The sequence below is a fragment of the Drosophila takahashii genome, chromosome X, assembly GCF_030179915.1.
Source record: "Drosophila takahashii strain IR98-3 E-12201 chromosome X, DtakHiC1v2, whole genome shotgun sequence".
Lineage (NCBI taxonomy): Eukaryota > Metazoa > Arthropoda > Insecta > Diptera > Drosophilidae > Drosophila > Drosophila takahashii.
Genome location: NC_091683.1, coordinates 16,904,296 through 16,921,355, shown reverse-complemented (window position 1 = coordinate 16,921,355; position 17,060 = coordinate 16,904,296). Strand labels below are relative to the sequence as shown.

The 17,060-nt window shown below is 42.5% G+C and overlaps 2 protein-coding genes and 1 long non-coding RNA gene across 5 annotated transcripts; 1 reads left to right on the top strand and 2 right to left on the bottom strand.

The window, feature by feature from the left end:
• Positions 1–538: 538 nt before the first annotated feature.
• Positions 539–2,821, top strand: mRpL38 (mitochondrial ribosomal protein L38). Its single transcript, XM_017137604.3, has 5 exons — positions 539–759; positions 831–986; positions 1,052–1,409; positions 2,035–2,333; positions 2,388–2,821. The coding sequence occupies exons 1-5, from the start codon at positions 609–611 to the stop codon at positions 2,672–2,674; spliced, it is 1,251 nt and encodes a 416-aa protein (XP_016993093.2). The 5' UTR covers positions 539–608; the 3' UTR covers positions 2,675–2,821.
• On the bottom strand, positions 2,682–10,663 carry LOC108054567 (inositol polyphosphate-4-phosphatase type I A). Of its 3 annotated transcripts, none has more exons than XM_070218374.1 (9): positions 10,350–10,663; positions 10,056–10,181; positions 9,076–9,234; positions 8,729–9,022; positions 7,801–8,340; positions 6,516–7,065; positions 5,201–6,458; positions 3,662–4,395; positions 2,682–3,072 (listed from the first exon to the last, which is right to left on the bottom strand). In XM_070218374.1, exons 2-9 carry the CDS (start codon positions 10,174–10,176, stop codon positions 2,940–2,942), a joined length of 3,789 nt encoding a protein of 1,262 aa, XP_070074475.1. In that variant the 5' UTR covers positions 10,177–10,181; positions 10,350–10,663; the 3' UTR covers positions 2,682–2,939. The 3 variants fall into 3 exon arrangements, with proteins under 3 accessions (XP_070074475.1, XP_070074474.1, XP_070074476.1); XM_070218373.1 differs by having other exon boundaries at positions 10,056–10,178; XM_070218375.1 differs by lacking the exons at positions 2,682–3,072; positions 3,662–4,395; positions 5,201–6,458; positions 6,516–7,065; positions 7,801–8,340 and having other exon boundaries at positions 8,420–9,022; positions 10,056–10,178; positions 10,350–10,653.
• Positions 10,664–12,637: 1,974 nt separating this feature from the next.
• On the bottom strand, positions 12,638–14,088 carry LOC138913866 (uncharacterized). Its single transcript, XR_011419735.1, has 3 exons — positions 13,446–14,088; positions 12,988–13,333; positions 12,638–12,921 (listed from the first exon to the last, which is right to left on the bottom strand). It is a non-coding gene; the product is annotated as an uncharacterized lncRNA (long non-coding RNA).
• Between the last annotated feature and the right edge of the window lie 2,972 nt (positions 14,089–17,060).

The following is a 17,060-nucleotide window of genomic DNA, read 5'->3' as shown; positions in this document are numbered from 1 at the left end:
CCAAAAAGCTCGACTCGAAAATGGGATCAGATTAAATCAGTGATGTCATTTTAACCTTTTTTCGAAACCGAACTCTTTCCGAAAAGTGCATTATAATTATAAGTATGTCAGAAAATCATTATTTGCGAACTTTTTAATTTTTAGTTTGAACAAATCCAAAATTTAATTTCTTACCAATTTTCGCATTTTTGATAAGGGATGACATCATGATTTTTTGCAAAAAATTAAAATGTCAAAATTTTAACACAATTCGATTCAGAATTAAGCAACGAGTTCAACGAGGTATAACATTCCAAATTTGGGCAATTATTTCCTTTGTTTCGGCAAAAAAAACTGGTTTTTCATCATCATTTTTGGAAATTTTGAATTTTTTGCAAATTTTTGAATTTTTGATAATGGGTACCATCATAATTTTTTGCTTAAAATATATTTAAATATTTTAGATACATTTTTAAAAATCGATTGCAATTTACCGTTAAAAACACCAAAAAGCTTACTTATCGATGGCCATCAGCTGACTGACAGTCTGGCAGCGTTGCGCCGTTGGTCTGGTCTGGCAACGCTAGCAAAACGCACTAAGAAAAACGCTCAGCTAATTCCAAAAAACCATGTCGTTTGGTAATTTATTAATGAAAAGCGGCCTAAATCCGGGCGTGCGCGGTGCCCAGGCGGGCGTCCTGGTGGCGGCCACCCGGCAAGGACACACGATCCGCGGCAAGGCGCCCGGCGTGGCCAGAACGCTGGAACAGCGGGTGCAAGGTAGGCGGCACATCGTTGATGTAACCATTCCGGTGGTCATTTTTGGGTTTTCTCCTGTTTTTCCCCCTTAGAGGAGACTGCCAGGGATCCCGAGGTGTTGGCCCGCGTTAACATCGGTTTCCCGCAGCTGAGGGATTCCCGCTCGGCGCAGCTGAAGACGCGACTGGAGCATTTGAAGGCGCAGCGGAGCAGCAAGCAACTGGAGCAGCTGGCGAGGAGCAATAAGTGTAGGTTAAAGATCAGGAATCCAGGGGAACAGCGTCTTATCATATGCCCAATGCTTCCCCCCTAGTAATCATCGACCTGGAGCAGGTGCAGCGCACGTATGTCAAGACCACCGGGCAGCACGATCTACGCCTGCTGGCCGATCACTACGGCATCTTCGAGCATCTCTTCGGCAGCGCCTACTTTGTGCCCCGCGTGCCGCTGAGCATTGCCCACCAGCTGGCGGGCGACCGGCTGGCGCCCGTCTACAATGGCAACGTGATCAAGCCGGCGGAGGCCTCCCGGGCGCCGCAGATCAGCTTCGATGGTCGGGTGGATCCCATTACGGGTCAGGAGGCAGCTACTCCTAGCTACTGGACCCTCGTGGCCAGCAATCCCGATGCCCACTACACAAATGGCCAGGCCGAGTGCCTCCATTGGTTCATGTAAGTTGGGTATTTCTTGACTTAATCTTTGACTCATAAGTTATTCGGAAAATAGCACACTCTGTAAAAAACTTGTGTTATTAACATGTTAAATGTCAAAGTGTTAGGTTCAACAAAAAGTTATTGACATGTGTGTTAAAAATTGTAGCTTACCTATATGTTCTAATATGTTAGAAACATAAATAACACACACAGGTTATTTGTGTTATTTACACGACGTGTTTTTTACACAACGTGTTTTTTACACAACGTGTTTTTAACACAATGAGTTTTTGACATTAAAACGTCAGAAATATATGTTGAACCGAAAAATTCAGGGTTTTCTGTAGTTGAAAAAATGCATATATGCCTTAAAACGGTTAAAAATAACAATTAAGATATCCTGTTCCCTTCGATTCGTTAATGTCCATTAAATTTAATTTAATTTGTGTTCAAAACAGTCTGTAAAAACCACGTCGTGTTAATAACACATTGGGTAAAAACACAAGTGTGTGCCAACAATTATTTTTCACATTTTAACACGTTTGTCAACAACTTTGCTCACACTGTAAAATACAATTTTACATGTTTTTAACATGTGTGTTAAATTCCGAAGCCTGCTCACAACTATATCCTCTTTTTCCAGAGGAAACATACCCAATGGCCAGGTGAACGAAGGCCAGGTGCTCGCCGAGTATCTGCCGCCGTTCCCGCCACGCGGCGTTGGCTACCAGCGCATGGTCTTTGTGCTCTACAAGCAGCAGGAGCGCCTGGATCTGAGCCAGTATCAGTTGGCCAAGGAGGACTTTAGCAACCTGGAGAAGCGCAGCTTCAGCACCTTGGACTTTTATCGCCAGCACCAGGAGCAACTGACGCCCGCGGGCCTGGCCTTTTATCAGACCAACTGGGACGAGTCGCTGACGCAGTTCTACCACGATGTTTTGAGTGAGTAATCCTCTAGTAGCTAAGCCTGTACTTATAACTCTATATCCTTTATAGAACGCAAGGAACCCGTCTACGAGTACGACTTCCCCAAGCCCTATTTGGCCGACCAGAAGTTCTTCCCGCTGAAGCAGCCCTTCAATCTGTACATGGACAAGCACCGCGACCAAAAGCAGCTGAATAAGGAGTACCTGGAGCGCAAGCTGGCCAAAACGCATCCCTTTGAAGGGCCGGAAAAGCCGCTGCGCTTTCCCAATGCCCATGCCATACGCGATGTGCCCTCCTGGCTGAAAACTGAGATTAGGAAGCAGCGTTTGGGCACTGGACGAGTGCAGGATTACTAGATTGTTGTTTAATAGTGGTTAACAAGTTTTGGTTTCTCTTTATTCACTGGAAGTACATGCCTCAAACGGGAAACTACCAACTACATGGTTATAGCCTAAATAAATATGGAGAATCGTGTGATGCGTTAACAATTGTCCGGAAGATAATCCTTGAATGTGCTAATTTAATTAGTTACCTACGCAATTACTTAATCGCTGTATTTTTGCTTTGCTTGCCTCGCATTTTTGGCACACTTGTATATTTTTTTCGTAATTAAGTACTCTTCTAAGTCTGCGCCTTGCCGTAGCTGCCCACTGGCGGCCTGTACATGGCCGGCAGAAAGGAGACCTGAGTGCGATTGAAGGCATACTTTCGCTTGCCGATGTTCTTGAGTACGTTGTCCATTCGGGTGCCCTCACTGAAAAGGAAGGAGAACCAATAGTTAACTATAAAATCTATATAATCCATATATGGGCAATTCTCTGGCGTAAAACTTGAAGAAAAACACATATTTCTATATGATTTTGCACTGATATTTGATTTTAGTTAGATGAATCCTTAACTAAGCTAAGTAATTTGAGTTATTTCCAGGACAATACCTATTATATGGACAAAAAAGTGGCTCTTAAACGGTTTTTGACGTTAAGGTTGCAGAAAAACCACTAAAAAATAAACCACTCAATATTTTGAATTCAAACCAAATACATTTTAAAGAAGAAAGAACAAGGAACACTTTAAAGTTAACTGCATTAAAATATTCCTTCACGTTTCGTTACAATCGAAAGTTAAGCAGCAAGTCAAAAAAGTCACTTCTATTGGTGTCGCGTGCGAAAGTCTTGGTTTTTTTTTATATAACTTAAAAATGAAAAATATCCCAAAGTCAGCCCTAGCACATATTTTAGTGCCAATCAAGACCTTTAATTTGAGCCTAGTGTCAAAAGAAAAGAAGTACTGGAAGATGTGTTTCTTTTACCAGAGAATTGCCCATATGTATAATCCAAACCCACCTCCTCATTGTGCTGAGTGCGTAGGGCACGTGCTTCGCGGGCAGCTGGAACTCGCGCACCAGGACGCGACATTGCTCCAGGGTCACCGCCATCCCAGTGCGATCCTTGGCGCTCTTGCACGAGGTGAACCGCAGGCCGTCCATCAGCCGACAGGCATCCTCCGCCAGATGCAGGATCTTCACATTCTTCGAGACATTTGCCCGCAGCTGCTGCTCCATGAAGCCCAGCAGCGACTGCAGCGACTCGCCGGCGTCCACGGAGCCGAGGCCCAGCTTGCGATAGCGCCCGAAGTACTGGCTGAGTCGCAAATAGTTGTCCCAGTTGGAGCGGTGCTGCTCCCGCGTCTGGCCGAGCGTCTCCGCGAAGCTGGCCTTCTCGTTGATGCCGATGTTGAAGAAGACGGGCGTGATCTTGAAGGCGATGGAGGTGCCGTTGCCGGGCAGCGAGTGCTCCGGCACGGGGAGCTGAACCTCGAGCGACTGACGGGATCCCGTGATCCTTGGCATGGGCGCCATGGCCGCCTCACCCTGCGCCCGCACCAACTGGAAGCTCACGGCCGACAGGTCCTCGATGGCGATGCACATGTCGCTCCACATGTCCGCCTCGTTCCCGTACAGCGTCAGCAGGCCCTCGAAGTAGGCCAGCGGCCCCAGGTCGCGCAGCATCACCAGGTAGCCCATGTCCAGCTCGCTGCCCCACAGACGCAGCATCAGGGAGCTCACCAGAGCGGTTAGCTGGAAAGATTCAGGGATTTTCTATTAGAAAGTGGTTACATAGGGTAGAAAGTGAATAGGATTCCTCCTCTGAATCCAAAAATAAGTGTAACTTTTTGGGTGCTTTAATTAGGAATTTCTCCCTGAATAATATAGTTAAAATTAATATCACTATTTTAAGGTTAAGATAAATAAGAACCCTCCTTAATTTAATGAAACTTGTATCTTATCTATAAAATTCTTAATTGCCACGCGAATTCTTAAGTCCCCTGCCCTATTCAAAACCTTTCTGTAAAACTTAACTGTTACATTGAAAGTATTTTAAATTTGCTAACCACTCAGTTAGGTAAAAAAGGTTACCTATTCAGGTGATATGCCTAAGAATTTATCTAATTCCTAACGACCCTGTAAAAAACCTCTTTAATTAAAAAATGTTAAAAATATTAATACGTAATGTCTAGTTAAATTTAAAGGAAATATCTTGGCAAAATATTATTTCTATTATTAATTATTAAATCCTGATTATTTTCACGCGAATTCTTCAGTACCTGTCTGATTATTTCATTTTAACCAATTACTGTAGTCATATAGAATTTTAAAAAAATTCAAAAAATTACAAAAAAAATGTGTTCTTTAAAACTACCCGAAAGTAAAGTGGATCGTTGGTTTAAGCTGAAAAAAATAATCAATCAAACAATCTTAACTGAGGCACTCTATCAAACAAAAACAACTTAATAAGGTAATAAAAACTTGTGACGAACCTACAAAAGTAGTGACGAAAAATGTACATTATTACATTTAACTAAATAAATAAAGGACCACTTACCGCCTGTGAGAAGCAGACGTCCCTGCGGTACATGATGCTCGCCTGCAGCCTGTTGCATCGCATGTCCTGCTGCAGCCGCTGGACGGAGTGCATCAGCCGGGCGGTCTTCAGCAGGCGGTCCATGGCGTGGCGCAGCTTGCGCATGCTGGGCCGCAGCTCCGCAGCCCAGTCAGTGGTCATCGAGAGGTCGAGGCCGTCGGTGAACTTGTTGCCCCTCTTCGCGGGCACCGATCCGCCTGGCTTGAGATCAAGATCGAGATTCGGTGGCTGCTTAACTGCCGTCGAGGGAGTGGCAATCACATCCGGCGCCTGTTGCGGAGCCACTGCGAATCCCTCGCGCTTAATAAGCGCCTTGGGATGACGCAGCCGGATGGCCGGACTGTCGCAGCGGCCGCAGAAGAACTTGAGCTTGCTGACCAGGCACATCACGCTCGCCTCGATGTTCAGCTGGGTGAGATCGAGGGGCTCCGGCTCCTCGGTGGGCCGGTAGTAGTTGGCCGACGGCGAGGAGCTCATCAGCTTGGTGTCCAGGAAGCCAGCGGATGGCTGAGGCTGTGGATGCTGTTTCTTTCGCCCAATCTCGTCCAGATCGATGAGCTGCAGCACGGCGGGAGGAGCAGCTGGCTGGGAATTCCAAGCCACAGGCAAGGATTGATATGTAGCCTCTGACTCATCCTCATCCTGCTCCTCCTGGTTAAGATCTCCGCCCCTCTCCAGGCTGCGCAGGTGATCGTTGTAGCACTTGACCACATGCTGCAGCGAATCGATGGCCCGGATGTCCAGCGAGCTGCAGGGAGAACTATTGCTCGGATGCCAGCTATTCGAGCGCATCAGCGGCGGCTGTCCGCGTGGCCAGAGATCCGGTGGCGCCACCACCGGCGTGGCAAAGTCCTCCAGCTCCGGTGACTTGAGTTCCAGTGCAGTTAGCTGCTGGGTGATCTTGCGGAACGGGGACATCGGCTCCATGAGCACGTTCTCCGGCTCCTCGATGATGCGATGCCGCTCGATGAAGGCCACCGCCTCCTCCACAATGCTGGGCTCCCAGATGTTGAGCAGGGTGCGTGTGCGGGCCACCATTTGGTTGCACAGCGGCATCATGTCCTTGGAGCTGCGCCGACTGGCCAGCTGGAGGAGCTGGGACATCAGCTCGACAATCTCCTTGCGCAGCTGCTTGGTGGCCTGCACGGCATCGTTGGCCGCCTGCACTTTACAGGCGTTGCTCTGCTCCAGCTTCCAGGATTTGCTCTCTTGGAGGAGTCTAAAAAGGATAGGAAGTATTAGAAATGTAGGATAACTAAGTAAGTGATTAACCCACTTGATGAGCCCGCCGCACTTGCGACCCTTGGCATCGTGGCGCGTGAAGGCGCCCACGGTGACCACGTCCAGAAGGCCACGTCGCTGGAGTGTGTCATTCTGGGCCCACATCCGCTGGACATGCAGATTCACAGGGAGAAACTCCAGGGATTCGTCCGCCTTCGCCGAAGATCGCTTGAAGTAAACGCCATCGCGGGCCAGCTGCTGGATATTCTGCTTGGCCTGCGAGTAATCCTTGAGCAGGCGCAGGTGCTCCTCGAGCAGGTTCATCTGCCGCCAGCGCCACTCGCCGCTCAGCTCGCCCATGCCGGAGATCTCCTGCAGCAGCTCCTTCTCGCGCTGGATCCAGATGGAGAGCAGCTGCTGGGGCAGCTGGCAGCACAGGCGCGACTCGAGCAGCGTCTCCTGGACGCTGATGTCCGCTCCGAGGGACGAGTGCAGCCGGTAGGTGCGCAGGCGGGGATTCGAGCACACGCGCTGCAGGCCGCACTGCTGGGGAACAAACAGACGGACGCCCAGCTTCGGCGGCAGCGACTGCGTGCGGCGATGGACTGAGGGATCGAATGAGAGGATGATAGGTTAGTCTGGAAATTATTGCAGTAAATTGAGATCATTATATATATTTAATAATAATATTAATGACTCAATCACATTACTTGTTTCCATGATTCAGATTAAACGCCCATTACTCATTTAATAAGTATTTATCATTTTGAATTAAGCAACGCTTCAGTTTCAGACTCATTCTGATTAAAGAAACTGAAGAATTCGCGGTTACTAGTTAGAATAATATTTATATTGTTTTATATGTTTTATATGCAGATGTTCACTTGTTTCTCAACTATGATTATTTTTATAAATCAATGTATTAGTATTAGTATTATTCTGAGTTAAGAACCTGAAGAATTCCCTTAAATTAATACCTATATTGCTATTTTAGCTCTTTCTGTATGTATATTTAACACAATGTTTTTAACTGGTACGAAATAATAATGGGAAATATTTAAAAAACTCCTATATCTTATCCATATTCTTTTGATTTGAAAAGCTAAAGAATTCACGAGTACTTATAACGACAATTGGAATAGTATCTAAATGATACGAAAAATATATTAAAATTATGTTTAAAAATAAATAATTAGTTAATTATCTTACTTTTTGATTTGAAAACTAAAGAATTCGCGGTATTTAAAGTATCTAATTCCGAAATAAATCCAAAATAATATGGAAATTGTATAAAAAATATCACAATTTTGACCCTAGACCAAAGCAGTACTCCTTCTCACCTCGTCTGCCACCTGTGGTGGCTCCTGGCCCTGTTCCTGCTCCTCCTCCTGCTCCAGATCCTTCGAAAAGCTGCGTGCTGGAGCGCGGCGGCCCGTTGCCCGTCGACTGGCCGGGCTCGACGGCGGCGTCGGGCGACCAGGAGGCCAGCGTGATGAAGCCGCACTCGCCGCGCGGCGAGGCGAGCGGCAGGCGCAGCCGGCTGGTGTCCTGGATGACGCCCAGGGCCACCTCGGCGTGGCCCAGCGGCAGGGCGGTGAGCGTCAGCCGCTCGCGGACGTCGAAGACGCTGAAGCGCAGCCGCGTGGCCGCCGAGAAGCCGGCGCTGCGCTGGAAGCGCATGGTGCACAGGAACTGGGGGCTGCGCGTCCGCTCCTGCAGCTCCGTGCGGGCGTGCTCCCGCCACAGCTGGCAATCCTCGCCAGCGGCCGGCAGCAGGGAGCACACCACCTGCGGATTGGGCGGCCGGCCCATCGTGTCCAGTGGCAAAGTGTCGCAGGAGAGCGCCGTCTCGCAGATGGGCAGCTCCGAGAGATCGAGTTCTGGAAGAGAGAGCGATTAGACCAGGTGATTCGGGGGGCAGAGCAAGGAAGCAGCTAACAAATAACAAACAACACTTAATTCCGTTTAAATTCATTAGCAAAACAAAGTTTATTCCAGGAATAAATTCATCCTTTTGTTTGGTTCCATCACATGGATTAGATTCACCTCCGTTTAAAAATAGATTAATAATATATATGGAATCAAATGGCCAAAAACCGGATGTTTGAGTGCATGGAAGTGAGCGAGAGGTCGCTAGATTGCAGATGGTGAGGATGTGGTGATTGGGTGGACATTTGGTTAACATAACTAAAAACAATAGCGATCTCCGCGCCTCCTGATTGTTGGGTTTGGTTTTTTGGTTTTTGGGTTAGAACTGTATAAGATCACCTTCAAACGGCGCCACCTGCTGCTCCATGGTCGCCGCTGGCTGCTCCGACTGCTCCGATTGCAGCTGCAGCTGCTCCTGGACCTGCTGCTCCAGCGGCATGCCCAAGTCAATGTGGTTGCCCATGCTGATGCCTCCTCCGCTTGACGGGCGGCTCTGGGCCACAATCTGATCCTTCAGCTGGCGTATCAGCTGGTTCAGCTGCTCGCTGGAGGCCTGCTCGATGCACTGCACCCAGGAGAGGCGCTCGGCCGACGAGCGGCTGATCAGGCGCTCCGACGAGCTGTCCTTGAAGTCTGCAAGGCAAGAGGTTATTAGTTTGGTTCGGTTTTAGAGCCCATCCACTTACCTAGATCGAAAACGTAGCCCTCGGGCTCCCGCTGCTCATTGTGGATGCGCGGACGACAGTTCTCCAGCACTAGGAGGCCCGCCACCGGCGACTTGGGGTCCTTGTCCTTGAGGTAGAACAGCAGATTGCCACGCAGTTTGCACCAACGCTCAACTCGAACTGTGGGCGGTGGAATAGGTAAGTACATGTATATTATATACTAGATTATATTACATTATATTATAGTATCATAATTATCATGAGTATCTTATGATATGGTATGATATTTATGATGTCTAGCATATGTATAATGCGTATAAGATGGTCCCTATATACCTATGCTTTAGTATTCATTTTGATATGAGAAGCTAAAGAATTCACGAGTACTTTTAACGACAATTGGATAAGGATCCAAAATGATATGAATAATATATTGAAAATATGAATAAAAATAAATAATTAGTTCATTTTCTTACTTTTTGATTGGAAAACTAAAGAATTCGCGGTATTTCAAGTATCTAATTCCGAAATATATCCAAAGTATTGAAATTATGTATAAATTTGAAAAATTGGTTAATTATCTAACTTTTTCATTAGAAAACTTAAGAATTCGCGGTATTTAAAGTGTTTAATTTTGAAATATATACGAAATAATATGGAAAGTATAAAAATTATCACAATTTTGACCCTAGACCGATTTTGTTGAATAGTTGAGAACTCCTTTGCTTCTATGATAGTTTCTATATGATATGTATGGTATGTATGATATTATTACATGATGATATTATGATATGTATGTTATGATATATTGAAACTATGATATTATGATATGTATTATAAGTATGATATGTCTAGCATATGTATCATAAGTATAATATGCATGACATGTATGATATTATTAAATGATAATATTATGATATGTATAATATTATTATTTTATATGATATGTACAATATGTATGATATGCATGATATGTATGGCATATAAAGATATAAGGATACCTTCGCTGGAGCGCCAGAGGAATCCCTCCTGGCGGTCGGTGATGATGAGCAGGCCCTCCTTGTCGAACCGCGTCGCTGGATTGCTGGCCAGGGAGTTCAGTTCGGGTTTGTTAAAGCGCATGGCTACTGTACATAAGGTATAAGATATAGGATATATATGGAATAAAGATAGTTATAATCGTAGAAAACCGTAGATGGAGAGGCACGTCCACATATCAATTATTTACGGTTATTACACACGTACATATGTGGGCGTGGTGCTCCACACACACACACACGGTTAGAGATACACACCTCCTCCTGCGCCTCCTCTCTTTGCTCTCCTTTTTTTGGTCCTGCGACCTCGTTACTTTGTTGTTGTTGCTGCTGCTGCTGCACAGCTGGCGGCGCTTCCCCGCCCCTCTCCACTCGCCAAGCAGCCTCTCTCATCCGTCGCTCCCCGCGGAGTCACTTGCTCCACTTGGCCAACCTTTTAGTGTGCCAATTACTAATAAATTATTTAATTATTCTAAAATTTGGCAACAAGATAAGAAACTGCCTGCGCTTCTGATTGGAAAATATAAACTCTGCAGTTTGGCAGCGCAGACAGTGTTGTCAAGCGCCGTTGGAAAACTAGAGATGGCACAGTCACTGGCGTGAGTCGTGAGTATCAAATGGAAATTTTTAGTTCTTTACAGTGGGAATTGAAAAATAATAATACTATTTAATAGCCTCAAGAACTTTACTTTTTGAAATGAAAAATGAATAAAAGATTTTTTAAAAATTAAGCTCTATTTCAAAGAGTATTCGATTCATATATATCAGAGTTTGGTAGAAAATTGAACCGGTGTATTTGTCATTAAACCATTTTTACATAGATTACATTTATCTTAATATTTTGTTTTAATACATTTTACAATACATTTTCGATTGTCGCCATCTAGCGGCACAACTTTTTTATTACTTCAAGCTCAGCTTGAAAGCTGCTATAAAATCAAAGCGCCAAACTGTGGCGCCCTCTAGGCAGCAAATAAATGGTACTGAACTATAATTTAAATGTTCACACTTTAAAGAATGTAAACAAACCGTTCTTTAATAAACGGCCCCCTAATTAAATTATGTGCTCGCCAAATACGTAAGTCTCTTTTTTAGTTCCTTTGGCTCCTTGTCCTCAATTTTTTTTTGTAATTTCCTCTGGACTTTTCTAGAACATTATTATCATCACATATATCTTTGTTAATAAATAAGTTGACTGCATTAATCTTTTTATAAATATTTATATTTGTTTTATATTTATACTTTATATTTATCTACTTGTACAGAATACTTGTGACGTAAAAGTTGACATAATAGTAATAATTTAAGTACATTTTATTTTAAAATTTTAATATTTGCTTCTTTTTTCTAATCAGTTTTTTGAACATTGGTCTAAAACAGCGCTCGGCACACACATCCGATGACATTTTGCTTTATATATGTGTAAGTAATTTGCACTGGGCAGTTCATCGATGTGTATGTGCAGACTGCTGTTCTACAGTGTCCGAGAGAGGCAGCGGATGAGCAGAGCAATTCCCTATGCTCACTTAATAGGACGCTGCCGACCGCTGGTCTAAAAGTATAAATAGGATTATATTGTTAGCTCTTCTCTCTTTTTCGTGCACAAATTTATAGTTAAGCGTTAGGCGGTCATAAAAACGCTGCTGGTGATGTAAAATTGTTCTATACTTTTTTTGGTAGGGGAACTTTTGGTGGGTTTAATCGCGGCAAACTGTCCAGATTGGTCCGCCTTCAAATTTGCCAGCAGCACACCATTTTCGAAAAGAATCAACGATGAAGAACTGGGCTGAAGTGAAGGAAATAAAAGCAACAGCTGCACTGAGAACAAATTTAACCAATTGTTGTAGGATAAACATTAATTTTGAATGTGGAACCCTTTTGTTTTGATTTTTAAAATATAAAAAACATTTTTGATTGTTTTTAGGAAAGGAACTACAATAAAAAAGTTATTTCGTTACCTAAATTAATTTTATTTTTGTTAAGTAAATAATTGGATTTTCGTTTTTTTTTAAATTTATTCATCAAAATTGAAATATTTTTACAGTGCACAGGGCAACAAGAACAATGATTGCCATTTATTCGGACTGACTGGTGGGCGGTGGTGGCGGTCAGGCGGTGGGCGTGGCAGGGTGAACGTTTTTCAAGTGTGGGAAGCGAACACTTTCGAGGCACGCACACACGCATAAATGTCGCTACTTTGCAACAAAGTGTGTGTTCGTGGTGGGCGTTAAGGGGGCGGGGTCCCTCTTAAATATTGGAAAATATTTCGACATGCAAACGCAAAGCATCCCATTAAAAATTTCTATTAAAATTTGTGGAAATTCAAGGGAAAATAATTATGTAATTAAAATATCCTTTGAAAAAATTGTCAATGTAAATGCAATTAATTTTTAATATGCCACTTTTTAGACGTAAATAAATCTAAAAAAATATTAAGAAGCTAGCTATGCATTTGAATAATTTTTTTTTACTTTTTTTTTAAATACAGGATATTACCAAGTCGACTATAGATAAATCTGAAAATTTGGACATATCTCTGGAATGACAGGCGCCAGACTGCGACGAAATTTAACTGGCTTTGGCACCTGCCGATAGTTAGATACCTGACTTCTAGGCCGTGGCATAATTGGTTGCCACAGGATGCAACTCAAAGATCCTGGCTGCTCTTGTCCATGTGCAGGACACAATGGCCACTCTTTGGCTTTGCGGCCCAGAAAAATGTTCATTAGGAGTTAAAGAGGATTGCGAGTAATAGGATTTCCTGGCCCAAAACAGGAATGCAAGAGTTGGGTTTTAAAGACTCTATTGTTAGCTAGTGAGTGTATTCAACCTGCAAATATTGGTATTATACTTGTATTGACATTGAAAAATTATTTTATTTATATCTTCGCGTCACCTCAAATAAGATATTTTTTCCAAGAAATCGCCTTTCGTTTTCACGACGGCTTTTCAATTTGTAATTCCAGCAAATTGCCGCTTTATTTCGGCTTTTCTCAGGCAATTACTTTATTTTGATTGGCCATTTAAGTTTGTCTAATTAAATTGTAAATTGCTTGGAAGTTCTCTTGTTGCTCTTCCCCTTATTACGGATATTTCTTATATTGATGGAACATTTAAGTAAGTTGAGGGGTCTGGTTTTTAGATACCGGGATTTCAGTTTTTGACAAAAATGGGAATTTTTCTTTTGGTTTTTTTGCTGTAACTTGGCCAAAAATGATCCTACACCAAAAATACATACTTTTCTGAAAAGATAACAAAATAATAAATAAATCAATTACACTTTCCGTGTTATGTTGATTCACAAAAAAAATTGAATTCAAGAACGACCTAATTTCGAAAGCGAGATTGTTTTACCTTGAAATCGAAACCGATTCGATATGGAAGCCGAGAAGGCTTCTTTTCCATATCGAAAATACCCATAGTAAAAAGTATTTTATATCTTTTTTAAGCTAGATATTTAACCCCTAAGAATTTGCTGCCCCACTGGGTCCTATCGTTTCTATTGTTGTTGTTGTTGAATCTGATGAATGGCGTTGTTGAATATTGTTGTTGAATATCGCTGTTGCTGGCTTTGCTGTTTGGTGCTTTTAACTGCTTAAATTGATACAATTAAGTGCCTTTCGGGGTTGTTTATTTATTCACATTCTTTATTATTTTTCGCTTTTCTTTTGTGGAACCCACCCACCTCTTGTGGCACTTTATTTATGTGCCTGGATAACAATAAGTGAAGTGTTTGCCCTTTGGGCAATGGTCTGTACAGATTTTCGACGCTTGCCTCGCTTTATTTTCGGATTTTTTTTTTGTATTTTCCTACTTTTTTCTCTGTTTGCCCAGCCTTAATGCTAATTGATTTATGCCGCCTCCGGGGTGGGCGTGCCGGGTTGGCATCAAAAATGAGGGTAGCCTTCCAGCCAGTGGGGGGAACTTGTCACATCGGGCCCAACAATCGAATCGAAATGAAGCGAATCGCGTGTCGAATTTCACACCAGGAAATCAAATCGAAATTGATACACTCCACAATGGCATGCTATAGAAGGATTGAGATGAGAGGGTTTATTTTCTGAGAGCTCATATTCATAATTTATAGAAAATGGGTAAAATAGTGTACAGAAAAAATAGAAAATAAAAATAAATCATACTGACAATAATAAATGATATACTAATACAAATTATTTTAATAGGCAATTTCATTATGTTAAATTTCTCTATAAAAAAAAGTATTAAAGATAATAATAAAAATTAAATAAATATATTTGGGGTTGCATAGAAAAGAATACAATTTATTTGAAAAGCATATATATATTTTTATTAGTGTATGCGTATAGCTTCGACAGCAAAACAACTATTATTTGAAATCATCGAATGTATTGACATCATTCCGTTTAGAATTTTTTCCAACATTTTATTCGCAGCCGCATTTCCGGTGAAAATTGGACTCATTACTCGAAAACTGTGGGAAAACAGATGAAAAAAACTATACATTTTTGCCAATTAAATATAAATAATAAGTAAATAAGCCCACAATTTTACGGAGAAATTTGCTAAAATATTTTGGCATTATAAATATATTAAATTCAGCCACAGAAAGTATTGGTAAAACGATGATTTTCTTGTTTTCTGTGTATTTTACTGGAGATACATTCTTACAAATTCGCAGAACATCATTATATGTTGTAGACTCTCAAAAAACGTAGATAGTAAGCCCACTGTGCGTATGCGTAATGCCTTGTGGCATCCTTGGTTGTGGGTCGTGTTCTCAATTCCTAATGGCCATCGCAACTGCCTAATTCTCTGTGCCTGCCAGCAGGTCCGCGCGTTGAATAGGCCGCTCTTTGGACGCTTTTGTTACATTTAACTAATGCATTGTGCCCACGCATAATGCCAGCATCCGAACGGACAGGACATCGGGGGACACGGGGACACAGGGACACTGGGATGTACGAACACAGACAGATGGGCACAGGAGCAGGGACAAATGGACGGACGGACAGCCATACGGACAGATATACATATGTATACGGACACGATGGGCGGCCGTTGTTGCACAGTGGGCACGAAAGGCTGGTTAATGGGTGCACAGAAAGAAAAACACTACGGCTTTCTAATTTCTTTAAAAAATCTATACCTATAAAAGCTATATTTTTTTCACTATTTTCCCGATCCTTTCTATTGGAACTTCAAAACTGAGAGCCTAGTTTGCGTAGAAACGGACAGAAGGACGGACAAAATCGATACTATTTAGTAATTGATTTTCTGGAATACCATTAAATACTCTCCACTGTACCAGCATATACCACGTAGATCCAGACCTGCTTAAATTTCCGTTCAGCTTTTCCGCCTGATTTTCCCTACCACTTTCTACGGTTTACAAAATTCTGTTTCTATTTTTCACTGGTGCTACCATCCTATCATTCGCATCCCTCCAGCCTTGGCCACAATTTCCATCTACCATTTGCTTCCATTCATTTCAATTTTAATTTACAATTATTGGCTGCCCTTGGTCTCTGATGGTGCTCGCCATTCGCCATTCGGCATTCGGAGGAACAGAAACAGGAAAAGGACCGACAAGGAGCTGCGCCCAAAGGATTCGTGGCACAAAAGTTTGGCCGCTTCATGACAATTCCTCTTCGTTTTCGGTTATAAAAGGGGCCAAGTACATGACCTACCAAAAAGTGCTGTGAACCAAAAAACCGAAGCAAAACAAAAAAAAAGTTAACCAAAAAATGGAAAGCTATCGACTGTGAGATATCCAGTATTCTATAAAATTTATTACTCAAGTAAAATAACTTTCTAGAATATATGTAGATTTTATAGCTTTTCGATAAACTGAGATACATGCGTTACCTGAAAACGTTTCGATTTAAATACCATATACAATAAACAAACAGATCACGAGCGTACAAAAATATGCCCTTGCTATCGAGCGAGTACCGTATAAAAACAGATGGAAGCCCCGAAAAATGTTCAGACTTTATTCGGCGGCAGAGGCGCCTGGTTGGAAGATCCTTGTTGTCCTTGTCGTGTTTTTTAACAAACATATCATTGATATTTGCGCCGGGCATTGTCATTGCTGTTGTAGCCGGGCGCTTGTAAATGAAACTTTTTGCCCAACGACATTGAAAGTTACGAGGGGCCTTCAATTTGAGTTGCCAACAGAAACTGCTCTATAGCCCCCACTTCCATCCCCTTTCCCTCCGGAGCCTTTTTTGCAACCCAAACTAAAGTCCCGAAAGAGATAGAGATATCGGCTTATGGGTGGAACTCAGGCACAGGTGCCTGGAAAATCTCCTTCCGATTTCAGCAAAGAGTAAACAAATTAAGTAATTCATGATAAATTTGTAACTTGTGCCATGATTATTAGAAGCGGGCGAATCGGGGGGTGAAAGCAAATCATAAGGGCTAAGTAAATACTAGGAAATATCTTGGGTTTCCATGGCTGAGTACAAGTTAAAGATGTGGAAGTGAGTTATTTGCATTACGCTAAATAAGTTGCTTCTGGGAAAATATTACATTTTACACACGAAAGAAGGAAACTAATGTTCCTTAGATTTGCCCACGAATATTTAAGCATATATTTTTCTCAAACTTAATGAGAGAAATCTCTTAATTACCTTAAATGGTAACTTTCATGTAATTCAACAAAGATGATAGTTTAAATTATACTGATGTAAATTTCTGGTTATGCAATACGCATATCACTTTAACATGAAATACTCATTTTGTGCTACTGATATTACATAATGTACAATCGATCTATGTTTCATATAGATTGTTTTTGGGTGTAGCTTTCTAATTCTGAATAGTTTCCAGTACCAAAGGATACATTTAAGGAAAAAGCTTTCGACTTCTTAATTGAAAATGATAACAAAATCGCGAATCAAAGGTGGATCACTCAAAGGACCTGTTTCCTTTGTGGATCCTCTCGCAGTTCCTTGGTTTCGGTGCACTTGCAGCCAAGAGCTGACCATA

Coding starts and splice junctions, on each gene's coding strand:
- mRpL38 (XM_017137604.3), top strand. CDS start 609: ATGTCGTTTGGTAATTTATTAATGAAAAGCGGCCTAAATCCGGGCGTG. Junction 987..1,051: donor GCTGGCGAGGAGCAATAAGT/GTAGGTTAAAGA, acceptor CTTCCCCCCTAG/TAATCATCGACCTGGAGCAG. Junction 1,410..2,034: donor GAGTGCCTCCATTGGTTCAT/GTAAGTTGGGTA, acceptor CTCTTTTTCCAG/AGGAAACATACCCAATGGCC.
- LOC108054567 (XM_070218374.1), bottom strand. CDS start 10,176: ATGCGCTTTAACAAACCCGAACTGAACTCCCTGGCCAGCAATCCAGCG. Junction 9,023..9,075: donor GGGCTACGTTTTCGATCTAG/GTAAGTGGATGG, acceptor CTTGCCTTGCAG/ACTTCAAGGACAGCTCGTCG. Junction 6,459..6,515: donor AAGTGCGGCGGGCTCATCAA/GTGGGTTAATCA, acceptor TATCCTTTTTAG/ACTCCTCCAAGAGAGCAAAT.